At 27.4% G+C, this 14,330-nt stretch overlaps 1 protein-coding gene across 2 annotated transcripts in view; it reads left to right on the top strand.

Moving 5' to 3' along the window:
* Window positions 1-14,330, top strand: part of LOC107882629 (metabotropic glutamate receptor 3-like) — an 85,254-nt gene that overhangs the window by 52,323 nt on the left and 18,601 nt on the right. For both annotated transcript variants that reach the window (XM_029486889.1, XM_029486888.1), the window contains exon 2: window positions 1,022-1,538. In XM_029486889.1, the coding sequence (XP_029342749.1) occupies window positions 1,118-1,538 (421 nt within the window). In that variant the 5' untranslated portion in view covers window positions 1,022-1,117. The remainder of the gene's footprint in view (window positions 1-1,021; window positions 1,539-14,330) is intronic.

Genomic DNA, 14,330 nt, shown 5'->3' with positions numbered 1-14,330 from the left:
TTAAATTTGAATTCATTAATAAATCGTTGATTTATTTAAAATATTTTTAATATTATGCCATGTATAAAAAATGCTAATATAAACATTTCGTGAAAATTATAAGTATTTTTACTACTGCGGTTATTCGTTAGAACTCAAAGGCTCAAACATATTATGATTTGAACAATTAATATTTATACTGTGGATATTAGATAAAAAATAAAATTATAAGATGTATGATTGGTTAATTCTTAATTGTTTTAGCTTCTTCATACATTGTTAAATTAAGGTGGAGGTTTTTAGTTTATCGAGTCTTGGAGGAAAGAAAGGTGAAAAGAAGAGCTATTTTTAATTTCAATGCTGGATATAGTATATAACCGTGTTTTTACTATGTTTAGTGGTATTTTGTGTTTTTTTTTTTAATTTCTAAAATAACTTTTGGAAAATTTATCGTTCAAATAGCATCTCTTAAATTTTTAGATTTTTTTCGATAATCCTATTAAGTACATAAACACATTTGGAGCTTGATATACTAACAATAATGTACGACAGTTTGATAATTAGAGTACCTATAATACATTTTTCAGATATCATATAAAATTACTTATAGTCTATAGAAGCACAATTATATAAGCATCTGAAGTTAAAATTGTTATTACATTTTATAATAATATCAATTACTATTTAATATTATATGGAATTTTTTTATATCTAAAATTTGTTCAACTTGCCGTATTAAATACGTACTAATAATACAAAAATTAATTTCTAATATATCGGTATATAATAAAATATCCTTAAAAATAAAGGCATGCCATCTCCGATAAGAATTGTTTTTCGTATAAAATGATTTACTTTAGATTCAAATTTAAATATTTAATACATCCATTGAAATCACTTACCCAATGGTAAATGGGAATGGAATTCTCAACACAGCTACTATACAGCAGATCGACTTCCGCTGTTTTTTTTATATTTATATATGTTTTATTATATACAAGGTTCTACGATTTTGTATTCATGTGTCCACTGTTATGTTTAGGTAGGTCGGACGATTGGATTCACCGATGGGTACCTGAGTTTCGAGACACCATAATATATTATTGCGGACACTGGATCGGATTCATTTCTTTTAAAAATGGGAGAAGTATTTTATACACTCATAACTCTAGTTGTGCTGTGGTCTCCGTTTGCGGTGTGTTTGAATCATACGGGATGGCTTCGTCGAGTGTCACAGCCTCCGTTTCCGGAAGTGCGTATGCGCCATATGCGGCATTCCGGTCTTTCCACAGAACAGTTTATATGGCCCTTGAAAAAAGAGGCCGTAGTCGAGGGCGATTTGCTTCTCGGTGGACTGATGATGGTCCATTCTCGCGAGGATACACAATTCACTTGCGGTCCGATAATGGCTCAGGGTGGTATACAAACTGTAGAGACGATGCTCTATACCTTGGATCAAATTAACAAGCAGTGGACCAAGTTTAAAATTGGAGCCCTCATATTGGACGACTGCGATAAGGATACGTATGGATTGGAAATGGCTATAGACTTCATAAAAGGTTAGTTTTGAACGTTTCGATAACATAATTGCTTATTTTGTTGTTATATTTTCAAGTATTATGTACCCGTTGTAGACTAAAGCAAACAATATTATTTGTGTCACGATTATGTATTTTTTCTTTACTTTTTTTTGGTCATCGGTGGCTTAGAGTTTAACATAAATCCCAACTTCATAAAAATATTCCATGTGAGGTATGGTTTTTTTTCCAGAGAAGGTGACAGCAAATGTTTGTATAAGGCGCCGTTTTATCACTAAAACATTATGGCTACTAAGAGTTAAAGGTAGATAATAGCACCTCGAATGAATGTACGATTATGCGTACCCCACCATATAAATATTTACTTTTTAATTTTAAATTAAATATAACTCACATAATTATTATTACTTATTTATATATTAACTTTTAACTAAATAAATAGTTATTACATGAGGTTAGACTAAAATATTTTATAGTAAAATAATCCATGTAATGGATAGTATTATTGTATTTGTGTCATTGTTTTATTCTTAATTATAATATCGTCGAGGTACTTACTTATAGCAGGTGGGTGTACGCAGTACCTGGTTGCCCACCCTTAATCTAGCCTTGTGACTACATTGTATTTATTACCTCAATTACGTTTTAAAATTATGGTTTGTGTTGAGAAACGGAACTCATAAATATGAGGGCTTGGCGAGTTTAGTGGTATCACTTACATAATCATTTTCATAGAAACATAGGATGTAGAAACTGTGAAGAATTTTATGAAGAGTATTGAATAGGCCATTTTTCTAATAGTGCAGCTTTTAAGTCTACTATAATCAAAAATATACTGTTTCCCATCCCCTTAAAACTCATAAAAAGTGCATATAATTACAAAATTGAAAGTCATGGTAAAAAAATACCTAAAATACCAATGGTCATAAGAACTGAGAAAATTAATCAAATGGTTAGATTTTTTGTTTATTAAATATACCTAGTTATTTAATTGTATTTGATGAATATTAATAGTTATAATTATTTAAATATGATAAAAAACCATAATGCACAAGATAATAGTATCAACATTTTTTCGTCATATTTTATATAAAAAATAATTTTTAGTTTTTTTTTTTTTTTTTTATTAAAAATATATTACAATCTGTTTACACATAAAACAATAAGTAACAATGATGATAATTTTTAGTATTAATTATTATTACAAAGTTCAACGAGACCCATTATTTTTAAAATTAATATTTATTAAATAAAATTGTTTTTAATTATTAATTTAAATATATAAATATAATAATTTTCTTAAAAATGTAATTTATCAAAATGTAACGAAAATATGATTAAATATTTTTGTAGCATAACAATTAACAACTTATTGTACGGTCTTTTTAGAAGACTAAGAAATATGTAGATTCCTTTTGTATGTTGGCTGTTATCTAGTTGACTTTTATTTCATCTCATTTACGAATGAAGGCTGATAGATCTAATTTATGGGTGAACTCGGTTAAAATAAATTATTATATTATGGTGTTTATCGTTGACTCTGATAAAACATTGACGTTCATTATTCTAAGAAATAATACAAAACTACAAAGTGTAACAAAGTTTAAGAATTTTCTTCTTTTCTTAAATGCTTCAAAAAAATTAATATTTTAAACAAATTTATGATTACCATGCTCCCATGTGATGTTTTTAATGACATTAAATTAATCAACTATACTTTCTCTTGTAAAACCAAATAATAATAACCATCTATATTTATAACAATTAAGAGGACGTGATACTCGCATGTGTTGTCTCCGTCTTACAAGTGCATAACATAGCAAATTATACGCAAAGCAGAACACATGTAGCTCCGTTAGCTTAAAAATTAGAGTAAATTAACCTCCTATAAAATCTAAAGGTAAGATTATTATCTAGACAACTTCATGACCTTTTTATTATATTTTAATTTTTAAACGAGTTATTAACGAGCATAACTCGCTTAAAAATTAAGTGGTTATAAATCACAAATATTGTATTTGATTAGAGTTTATATAAATAAAAAATAATATTTACCACTCAAAACATAAATTATACTATATTTATAATTAGGCACGTCATGGCGGTCGGCGGACCGGTTGTTCGAACGCCGCGCGACGCTCGCCATGACGTGCCGTTTAACCAAATGTCTCTTTTAAGATTTTTAATATTTAAAAAAAACTAAATGTCATATAGAAATTCTAATTCTTGCGTCGTCTTAAACACATAAAACCACACATTTATACGTAAATTAAATTTCAAAAATAAAATGTTTAGGAGGGTAAATCGTTGTGAGAAGCGAGGAACTTTTACACGTATAAGATAGGCAATTACGATGAGTAGGGCCCAATGACGTCACGCGGCTATTTTACATTTCTTAATATGTCTTAAAGTAATAATTTTTTTTACATCGGATTTTCACCAAATCATTTCATATAGCCATAGTTACAATAATTTAACATGTAAAAATAATTTAAATAATTTTTTTTTTGTGTTGTGTGCTCCTTTAAATTATTAATGCTGTACGTATTCTAAGTGGCTAGACGTTTTCTTATTATTTATGTGATGATGCTTCAACACTCGAGGAAACTTGTACAATATTTTCCAGCTTAAATATTCTAAAAAAAAATTTATCGTACATAAATCAAAATAGTTCAAATAAAGTTGAACATCAATAATACTTATAAATCGCACAAAAAGATCCAATATATTTTGAAAATTATTTCATTTTTTGTAAATTCTAGTATAAATATTCGATGAAAATCTTAAGTACCTACAGTTAAAAAACAAAAATGTATAAAAAAATATATTACATTCTTGTAAAATCAATACATTCATTGCTTTGCTCAGAATCTTAAATAAAATATTTGATCCTCTTTAAATTAAATTAAAGTGCTTTTACCTACTTAGGTCTAAGAAAATATTTTGTATTCCATGTTTGTGATGAAATAATTTTTTTCTGTGGGTTAGAGAAATTAAACTTTCTCTCCTTGTTCATACTTCTATAACAATCGTATTTAACTGAGCTACTATGCATAGAAAACACAAGTGTTTAAAAAACATATTGATCGTTATTTTAAATTTGATTAAATATAAAATATAATTGTTGACGTATATTTATTAGGATTAATGCTTTTCATAATCTATAGTATGAATGGAATATTCAATTTTTTAGAATGTCCAAATAAAATATTGTGAACTTAATATAAGGATAATTAATTTTTACTACATAATCGGTAAGATTAAACCATGAGATATTAAACAGACCACAGTTAATCACATTTAATTTCAGAAACGTTCGATAAAATAATAAACTTTGTCTATCGTTAGTAAAAAACGAGTAAATCAACCATTTGTTTATTTTTTATGTATAATTTAATATAAAAAGACACTTAAAGTTAGATATAACCAAATACGTGAAGTCCAGGCTAAAAGTCTCAAATATAAACTAAAACTATCTATTTACATAAGAAAAAAAAGTGATGCATATTTTTAAAAAGCAATTTTGTGATATTGAATATATTTATTTATTTTTACATTTATTAGTGTTTATTTTTATTTTCTTATTGTTTTAATTTCATTCAAAATAAAATTAAGTATAGAAATCAATTTTATATAAAAAATGTAATGATAGTTACCTATAACATGTCAAATAAATTAAATCATATAGTTGTATGTGCAGAACTATTTTTATTGAACAGATAATTGGATCAACATTATTTGCAATTGCGAAATTCATGGATCCTAGTATCCTACGTTTAGTTGGCCGGTAATTTTGTAGGTGATTTTGATTTAAAAACCAAACATGCGTTGTAATTTATAACACAAAGCTTCATATTAATGAAATTCTTTATAAAGAACTCAAGTTTTTAGAATTTATTCAAAAAAAACTTTGGTACTTTAAAATAACTGTTTTGTCCAGTTTTCTCTTGTTTTTACTAAGCTATTTTCAGGGATTCCTGTAATTTAAATGATTAAACTGTGGTAAAAAAGAGTTAAAGTGATTTAGCATAACCCATCATAAGCGCACTTTGATTCACTTTTTTTTTATTTTATCGATGTACTATCCTTTCATTGGAGGGGTATATATAGAGTATTTTTTTTGGAGGGAGGTCGTTTGGGTGGGGAATAATAAATATGTTTAATATCACAAGAAAACAAATTGAAAATATTATAAAAAAATCTGTACCTAAGGGAGTGAAACAAATGTTCTTTTTCATGTTTTTGAAAATGTTAAATTTACGCATTTTGATTTTTTTAAATTAACATATATTCACAACGATAAAAAAATAACACTACATTAACGTACGCGAAGTTCTAACCTAAATCAAATGTTTCAAAATATTTAAGTCATTTTTTGTTTTACGATGGTGTGCTTGGTGGTGTTGAAAATGTAAAAAAATAGCATATAAAATACTTAGTTTTTAATATTTTTCTAGACGTTTTGGATGTGAGGGCTTCAACCCACTCAGCTAACTCCATTGTTCCATCCCACCGTTCAATATTATAAGATCTCACCTGCCTACTTACTTATATTCGGCACTTGTAAAATAATGATAACACGGCGTCTTAAATAGGCTATTTAGCAGCACGGATGTCGTCGCGTTTTCCAGTACATCATGACAATATTATGCTTTACGCTAGCTGTTGGGCGTTATTTTTTTTTAGAACGCACAAGGTATTACTTATATTTATACCACGAACCTATTTACACTGTTCTATTGTACATCAGTATTGACTTATAAGCTATAATATCAGCTAGTGATATTAAAACAAATAATATTAAATAATTTATTATAACAAAATATCCTGAGAAATGTAGACTGTCTCCGTTCAAAATCGTTTTAAGCATACAATGATTTATCATTAAATTCAAATTAAGCACATCCATTAAAGTGACCTACATAATAACGTGGTACACCCAAAATCTACTACATAGTAGCACACATGGCAAAATAGTTAGGTATCATCAAAGTTTTTGATACGTACCCCACGCTCAAATATTTCCTCGCTTCACCAATATTATGGTAGTTCTCCTTTTCGTATTGGCTATCATTACATATACATATATAATACCTATTTAACATTGAAAAATCTATCCTTCAGGAGTGGAAAACTACGATATGGGCCAGAGGTGAAGGAGATGTGCATACTGAAAAAAACCATTACAACTGTGACGATACACCTGTATACTTTGCCACACTTACAATACATCAAATCGAGTTCGTCGATTTTTCAAATGTTTGACTATCGCCAATCATTTAATAAAATCCAAAGTTCAGGGATAGTTATCTAAATAAATAGATGGAATTTTACGTAGGCTATTTCGTGTGATAAATGTTTAAAACAACATATTATTTAATTTAAAATGTATTGCTTCTTTTAATGTAATTTGGAGCCGAGATTTAATTTTATCAAAATTACTTTGACTTTATTTCTTGAATAGTTTTAAGTATGTTTTTAATACGCTTTTTAGTATTGGAGAGCTGAAAGTTTGATTACATGATCATCACATTTTATAGGAAACATAAATTAAAAGAATATTACAATTTCTTTTATAAATGATCATTTAAAAGATAACATGAAAACAAATCGAGTTATTTTATTCAGACAAATTAAAAAAAATAATTTAGTCTAAACTAAAATTGAATACCTAATGTTGTCAGACAAATATGGTTCACAGTAACTACGTTCTCGATTACGAGTCAATACTTATTAATTTTAGTGAAGTCTAACACAGCTGAATAGTATATGATGGAAATGGTAGTGGCACATCAGATATGCGTACCAAATTACGAGGCGATAAAATCAAAGGTGTGGAAAATATTTTAGAAAATCGTCGTCATATTTTTATTTAAACGTATATAAATTCATTGATTTTGACTATGAAGATTGAAAATGCACGTCTTACTTACCAAATCGTATTCCTTAGGTAAAACAATCTAATATATAAGTATTGAGCAATAATTATTGTATTTTATATTCAATGAATTCCTTGAACAATACGATACGATAATTTAGAATTGTGAAGTATAATAATACTAATTATAGTATACGTGGTGTCACATTAGCAATTTAAATTTTTTTTTTACTAAAATGAATGCAACAGATTTTAAGTATTGGTATTTTATACGTGTTTGCGGTCACTGCAGATTCTACAATCATTTATCATTATGGCAGCCACCACCCCATTGTATACCAGACTTTGTGTATTTCAATTGTTCGTGTCTGGCTAATGTTCACAAATAATCAACCACAGCAATAAGCTACGATTTATCTAGTAATTTAAACTTCCATCATAATAGCCAAGTTCAATAACGTAGGTAATGATTACTTTACTTGTAGTTTTGGTATAATATATGTATGGAAGGATATTAAATATTTATTAACACAGATATTATTCAAATTTCTTATAATGCTACTAATATAATATTATACTGTTCGTTTATTTGAAAATAGTACAAAAATAAAATTTAGAAAACATATCATAAATCTAGCCTATTTTAGCCTATGTATTAAGATAAATAATTAGGCTCAATATTACAATTAGGATAACAGTGGCCTAGCGTGGCTTGGTGGTTGGTCTTAGTTACTAACGTGTTCTGAGTTTAAGCATTAGCCGGTGTCGCTAGTTCCCAGTTGGATGACCGCCCGGGTTTAAGTGACAAATTATCACCACATATACACGTGTTCCAAATCTTACCTTTCCCAACCATAAAAAACCGACTAAAATTACCTTCAGGCTAATTACCTCAAATATTGAAGCCTTAACTCAATAAAAAAAAAAAAAATTAGGAAAAAAATTAAAATTCAATAAATGCAAAATGTACAACTATTTTGATGATAGATGTAATCACGTTATCATAAATTATATCAAATTGAATTAAATTTGTTATCTGTTTTTTGATTAAATTATAAAAATAAAACTAGTTATAATATTACACACAGAAAATGCAAATAAATATAGATTATTTTATTTATTTTATCAACAAGTAAGCAGTATCGATTGGAAAATGAGTATTAGCTGTGGTATGTTTTCTTAACTTGAGGTTATCTACGCTATGTTGTCTTGAATATGATTGGGATGTTTTTAAATTTGAATATATGATGAAGGCCTTTAATTTATTTTAGTATTGATAAAGTATTATTATTTATTCCAGTATACAAGCAAAACTATGTGGCGCGGTCCGTACACTCAACTGCAGAAATGCTCTTAGTGTACGTATCGGTTCGTATCCCACTCGGGATTTTTAGTTATAAATCCTTGCCACACATACAAACATGTTACAACCAACCGTTCCAACCGTTCCTCCCCCTACAAACAAAAAAACAGCTAATGGCCATAGTTGCCGGACTTAAGCTTAATAAAAAAAAAAAAAAAAAATACCTGTCTCTTAGGTCATAGAGTGAATTCTGTCGGATGGATAAAACTTTAATTTAACACTATATTTTGTTGATTTATCGCCTTAGGTTTCCGTATTCCAATATTTATAGAGTACAATGTAGATTGTTCAAAGACATAGGTACTATAACCGGAAAAATGTCACTTTTTCAAATATAATTTTCGTCGGGAATTTGCGAAAGAGTAATCTTGTCATTTAATTTAATTGCATTTTTGTACAAGTTTATAGGAAATATCTACTATTCTCAACCATTTTCGTTATTTTTCTTTATTATGTAATAAAAAAAATGGTTCCAGGATTTTATTTGGAAATTCATGGGTTGATTTCTAGATGACACCCGGTTACTTGTTACTAAAGTCTATTTGTGCAATAGCGTGCATGCGTTATTATTATGTATATTTAATATTTATTTACTTTAATTTTATACAGTTGACTTGTTCGCCATATATTTCCACTAGGATAAATAGTAAGGTTGTAATAAATTATATTCATGTGGACATGACAAAATTGTGATATATTATGGTAAATAAGAGTAGAGTTTCAAAATTCCTAAGGAAACCCGGTACCAACTATTTGTGAATAAAAATAACGTTGTGGTTTTTATTAACAGTATGCTGATAGTTCTGTAAATAAATTTATTTATGCAATTTATTGTGATTTGTTACAGTTTGTATGAAGATTATGTAATGAATTACCTATGTAAGGCTATAAGTATTGACATTATAATTAAAAATATATTCTATGGAAAATAATCATGAATGTAAAATGGTGGACTAGATGAATAATAGTGATTATTTTAAATTTAATTATTACATATTATCTGGTTGATAAAGTTGCTCTTTACCCTATTCGATAGTTTTCAAATTAATCCAGAGAATCATCTGGACTGCTGTGATTGAGCATTATCGGTAAAATATATTATGTGGGGTAGATAGTATTATATTTTAACATATTAATGGATATTGCAATGTGTGGGAAGAGGTTGCATTGTGGTATAATTAAATTTGTAAATGATGGAACACCGGACACTGTATGAAAAACCACATTACAGAAGACTTTGTAATAATAAATTTAAGTTAAAATTTTATATTTTTTCATTTATGCTATGGACAAATAACAAAAAAAAAAATAAATATTGTATTAGCTATAACGTAAAAATGTATATTTAGTATTTGGAAATAAGAGTTTTCATTTGCTGCAGCTGTGGTATTGTTCAAGTAATTTGAAACCAGAGTCCGATTAAAATCTGAGAATGAGTATCTTGAGTCTTATTTATTTTTAAAGTTCGTCATACTAAACTCAAAACTTCGTTAAGAGGAACATGTTCCCAAATCATTATAATTAATTGCATATTAATCCAAGAATAGTATAATTCCCTATAGTATGGAATAAACACATTTCAACTAATATAAATTACGAAATAATTAAAAAAAATATTAAGAAAACTGTGTGCATATTATATGAGTTTACACTTTATAATTAGGTTAATTTTTTCTTATTATACCTTGTATAAACAATTTAGTGTCCACAATTAATATCTTACACATTAAGGATATCGTATAACATGTTAATATAACAACATGGTTAAATTATAATTGTAACCCTTATGGCTACGTGATGGAGAGTATGGACAGAGTGTAATCAGGAAGAAGTTACATATAATTTTCTTTAATATTATTACCTACCTACTCACTATAAGTAGGTCCTCAACCAGCGAATATACCATTTATAATATTATTGTTATACTACCTTAATTTCTTACCACAACATTATAACAAAACGGTAAATTTAATCATATACAATTTTAACCTAAACTAAATGTTTAACATTACAACGACAATGCTACGTAAAAAAATAAAAAATATGCAAATTTACTAAGAACATTACAACGTAGGTACTTAAATTAGATTAAATTGTATTTGATGAGAGTTATGAAGACCTCTCGAATATCACAAAATTCATTGATACTTATATATTGAGTTTATTTTTTTAATTTTAATTTTTATCTGTCATTCATTTTTTTTTTTTTTTTATTAAACTAAAAAAACATCAACAACAAAGGTTATTAGTTTTTATAAAATATACATAATAAGTGGTTTCTCATTGTCATTAACAAAAAAGTTTAAATTCTATTGTATAGTTCGGTCTTCCTTAGGAAGGCTACTATGTTTGATTTGTTTTCGATGCTTCGTTCATGTTGGGTGGAATGTTGTATTTTCTGAGTTCGTCAGCGTATTGATATCATTCAGTTATTATGTGCTTCACTGTTAGAGTAACCCCATAGACTGTGCATTGGGTGGGCTCCTCTTTAACCATAAGGAACTTGTGAGTCAGCCTTATGTGGCCTATTTGGAGACGATTAATTAGAATTGCTTCTCTTCTACTGAGATTCGGGTCTTGCCAGTTTAGTATTGTGTTTTCTATTTCACTGAGTTTGGTTCTTTGTTTCAACCAGTGCATTTGCCATTTTTTTTGAAATTTGTTTTTAATATGGGTTTTGATGTCGTCATATGTTACGATATCCAAAAACTATATATGGTTGTCAGATTGTGTCGCTTCCTTTGCTGCTTGGTCCGCCATTACGTTCCCTTTTATATTTGCGTGACCCAGTACCCATATAAAAGTGATATTTATTCCCCTAAGCTTCATTGGTTTTTTCTTGAATGATTTTGGCGATGTTTGTTGGGTTTGTTATATTTTCTAGACTTCGTAGTGTGCTCAATGAGTCAGTGAGTATCAGGTTGTTTGTTGACTTTTTATCTTTTTTTTGAATGTGCTCTGTTGTTTTAAGAACAGCTATTGCTTCTGCGGAAAAAATGGAACATTCATTTGGTAATCTGTATTTAATTATTGTATATGTATGTACAGTTGCAATGCCGACTCGTTTATCCGTTTTTGAAGCATCTGTGAAGAACATATACCAGTTTTGGTAGTTGTCTAGTACTTTTCTTAAATGTTCATGGTATGTTACTGGATTCATCGTTTCTTTTTTGTTTTGTGCTAGTTTCATATTTATCAAAAAATTTGATAGACCATGGTGGAAAACTGTAAGGTTTTACTTCTAGTAGACCCCAGTCGAATTTTATCTTCTTTGGTGTATTTGATGGTTTCAACTATCTCTCATTCTATATGCGTTCGTGAGGAATATAAATCTTTCTTCTTAATAATATAACCAAATTAAATAGTTAAATAGATTGTTTATTAAAAGTTCAATTTTATTTTATTTTCATGTTAAATTATACCAATAAAGATAGGCAGGTACATTATATTTTATTTAATATTTTTTTTTATACCAATTAGCAAAAAACTAATTAATTATAATTGGCTTGTATCATATTATCATAATAGAAAACTATGACCCGTAAAATCATTGGGTGCAAATAATAATCTTATAAACACAAGTATAGTGCTTCAAACGATTTTTTTTAAATTTAACATTACTTTTTTTTTTTTTTTTTTATTATTTGAAGAAATCTACAATCTATACATGTTCTTAGTTTAATATAAGTAGGTTTGATATCTGACAAGTAAGAATGATATGAATAATGAGATTAGGGAAGATACCAGTGGTAACACCCTATAATATTACTTAAATAATTGTATTAGTAATTTAGGCAAGTAAGAAAATAAAAAGATGGCATTGTTGTTGTTTTATTTGCATGACCACTGTTATGAAATCAATAATCTTCTTTCTATTAAGTGACATATATCATAATATATGTGTATATTTTACCATATGAAAAATAAGATATAAAATCTGATAGAAGTCTACAGTGTTTATGCTTATTTTTTAGTATAATGCAAATAATTATAGTGGACTTTTCATACTAAATATTTTTATTTATTTATTTGTTTAAATTCTTCGTATCGTAAGATCCAAGTACAATATATATAATATAATATTACAATTTTGACCAGAAGACTAAATAGTGTTTGAAATTTGGGAGGGGGGCTGAAACTCGGGTCTATACTTGAACTCTTATGATGCTTTTAAATTATAGTAGTGAAATCATTAGTTTTTGGGGAGCTATAGAGACTCTAAGTGGGCCTAAAGTCCCCCAGCCCCCTATATTTGCACCTATGATTTTGACAATGATATTAATAATACAAATGATAAACAATATTAATAATATTACTTATTATTGAATATTATTTTTAATGGTAAATTTATACAACATAATAAAATATAGACTGCATATCTCTAATATATTTCATCGAATACCTACTGATAAACTTCAGTTATTAATTTCAGAATTATTTTTAATATTAATAGGTGAATAATTGCCATTCATCGGGTTCTAGGAACATTTGAATTTATTTAAGAAAAAAACATTAACATAAATATTATAGGTAGGTATTAGGTATGTAAAATATCCATAATAAAACTATAAACCTTTTTATATCTTGTCTTTAATATTATACATATTATACATCGTTATAATTTAATCAAATGTCCAGAGGATATTATATTTCCCATAAGAATTAATTTTTTTGTGCGACGATGACGATGGTGAAATCGTACTATAACCATAATTATTAATTATTATTGACAAATCATTTGAAAATATAATTACTTATGAATATAAACATTGATTATGTGGATGTATGAGAAAACGTGTTTCATTTAGTTTAATTGTCAATTGCATGAGTTAGACAGAATTTTACATGCCCTAAAAAGAGGAAAGATAAACTCCTTGGTTTTATTAGACGATGCAAAATGTAAAGTTTAAATTTGAACAAATATAAAATGTTAACATAAGAAATATTATTGTTAAAAACTTTATTGTAATTTAATAATAATATAGATAGCACGTAAGTGGTCATCATAATGTTGTATTTATTTATATTACAAACTCATAATATTATCTATGATTTTAGGAAAACATTTAACTTTATTTTCTTAATTTTGGCTGTTCTCTACCAGTAAAATCGTATCATATGTAAATATAGAACAAAGATCTGTGACTAACATTTTAAAAACATAAAAAAAAAAGTCGTTTTACTGTATGCATGTTTCGAGCGCACTTCGTAATTGAGTAACTCACTGTAATGGTTGTGTTAGATTCAAATTCAAAGTACGAGTATAAGGATGATGCTTTATAATTTATTAATATGACCTACTGTTAGTAATTTACTCACATATATAAATATATTTGTATTAGATATATCTACTTTTTCAGTCAACATGGTATATATTATGTAATAGGTAATTGTTTTAATATTTTATCATACATTGTTGTTATCAACATACTGACGTACCGTGTCAGTAGAATCATGGTTTATTAGCTTAAAATTAGTCTAAATATATTTTTTAAATTTCATTCTGCGTAGAAAATGATAATTCAAGCATGTAATAGTTGAATATTTCAGTTGTTACAGTTTAACAAAACTT

This window comes from Acyrthosiphon pisum, chromosome A1 (genome assembly GCF_005508785.2).
Source record: "Acyrthosiphon pisum isolate AL4f chromosome A1, pea_aphid_22Mar2018_4r6ur, whole genome shotgun sequence".
NCBI classification, from domain to species: domain Eukaryota; kingdom Metazoa; phylum Arthropoda; class Insecta; order Hemiptera; family Aphididae; genus Acyrthosiphon; species Acyrthosiphon pisum.
This window is presented reverse-complemented; position numbering and strand designations above follow the sequence as displayed.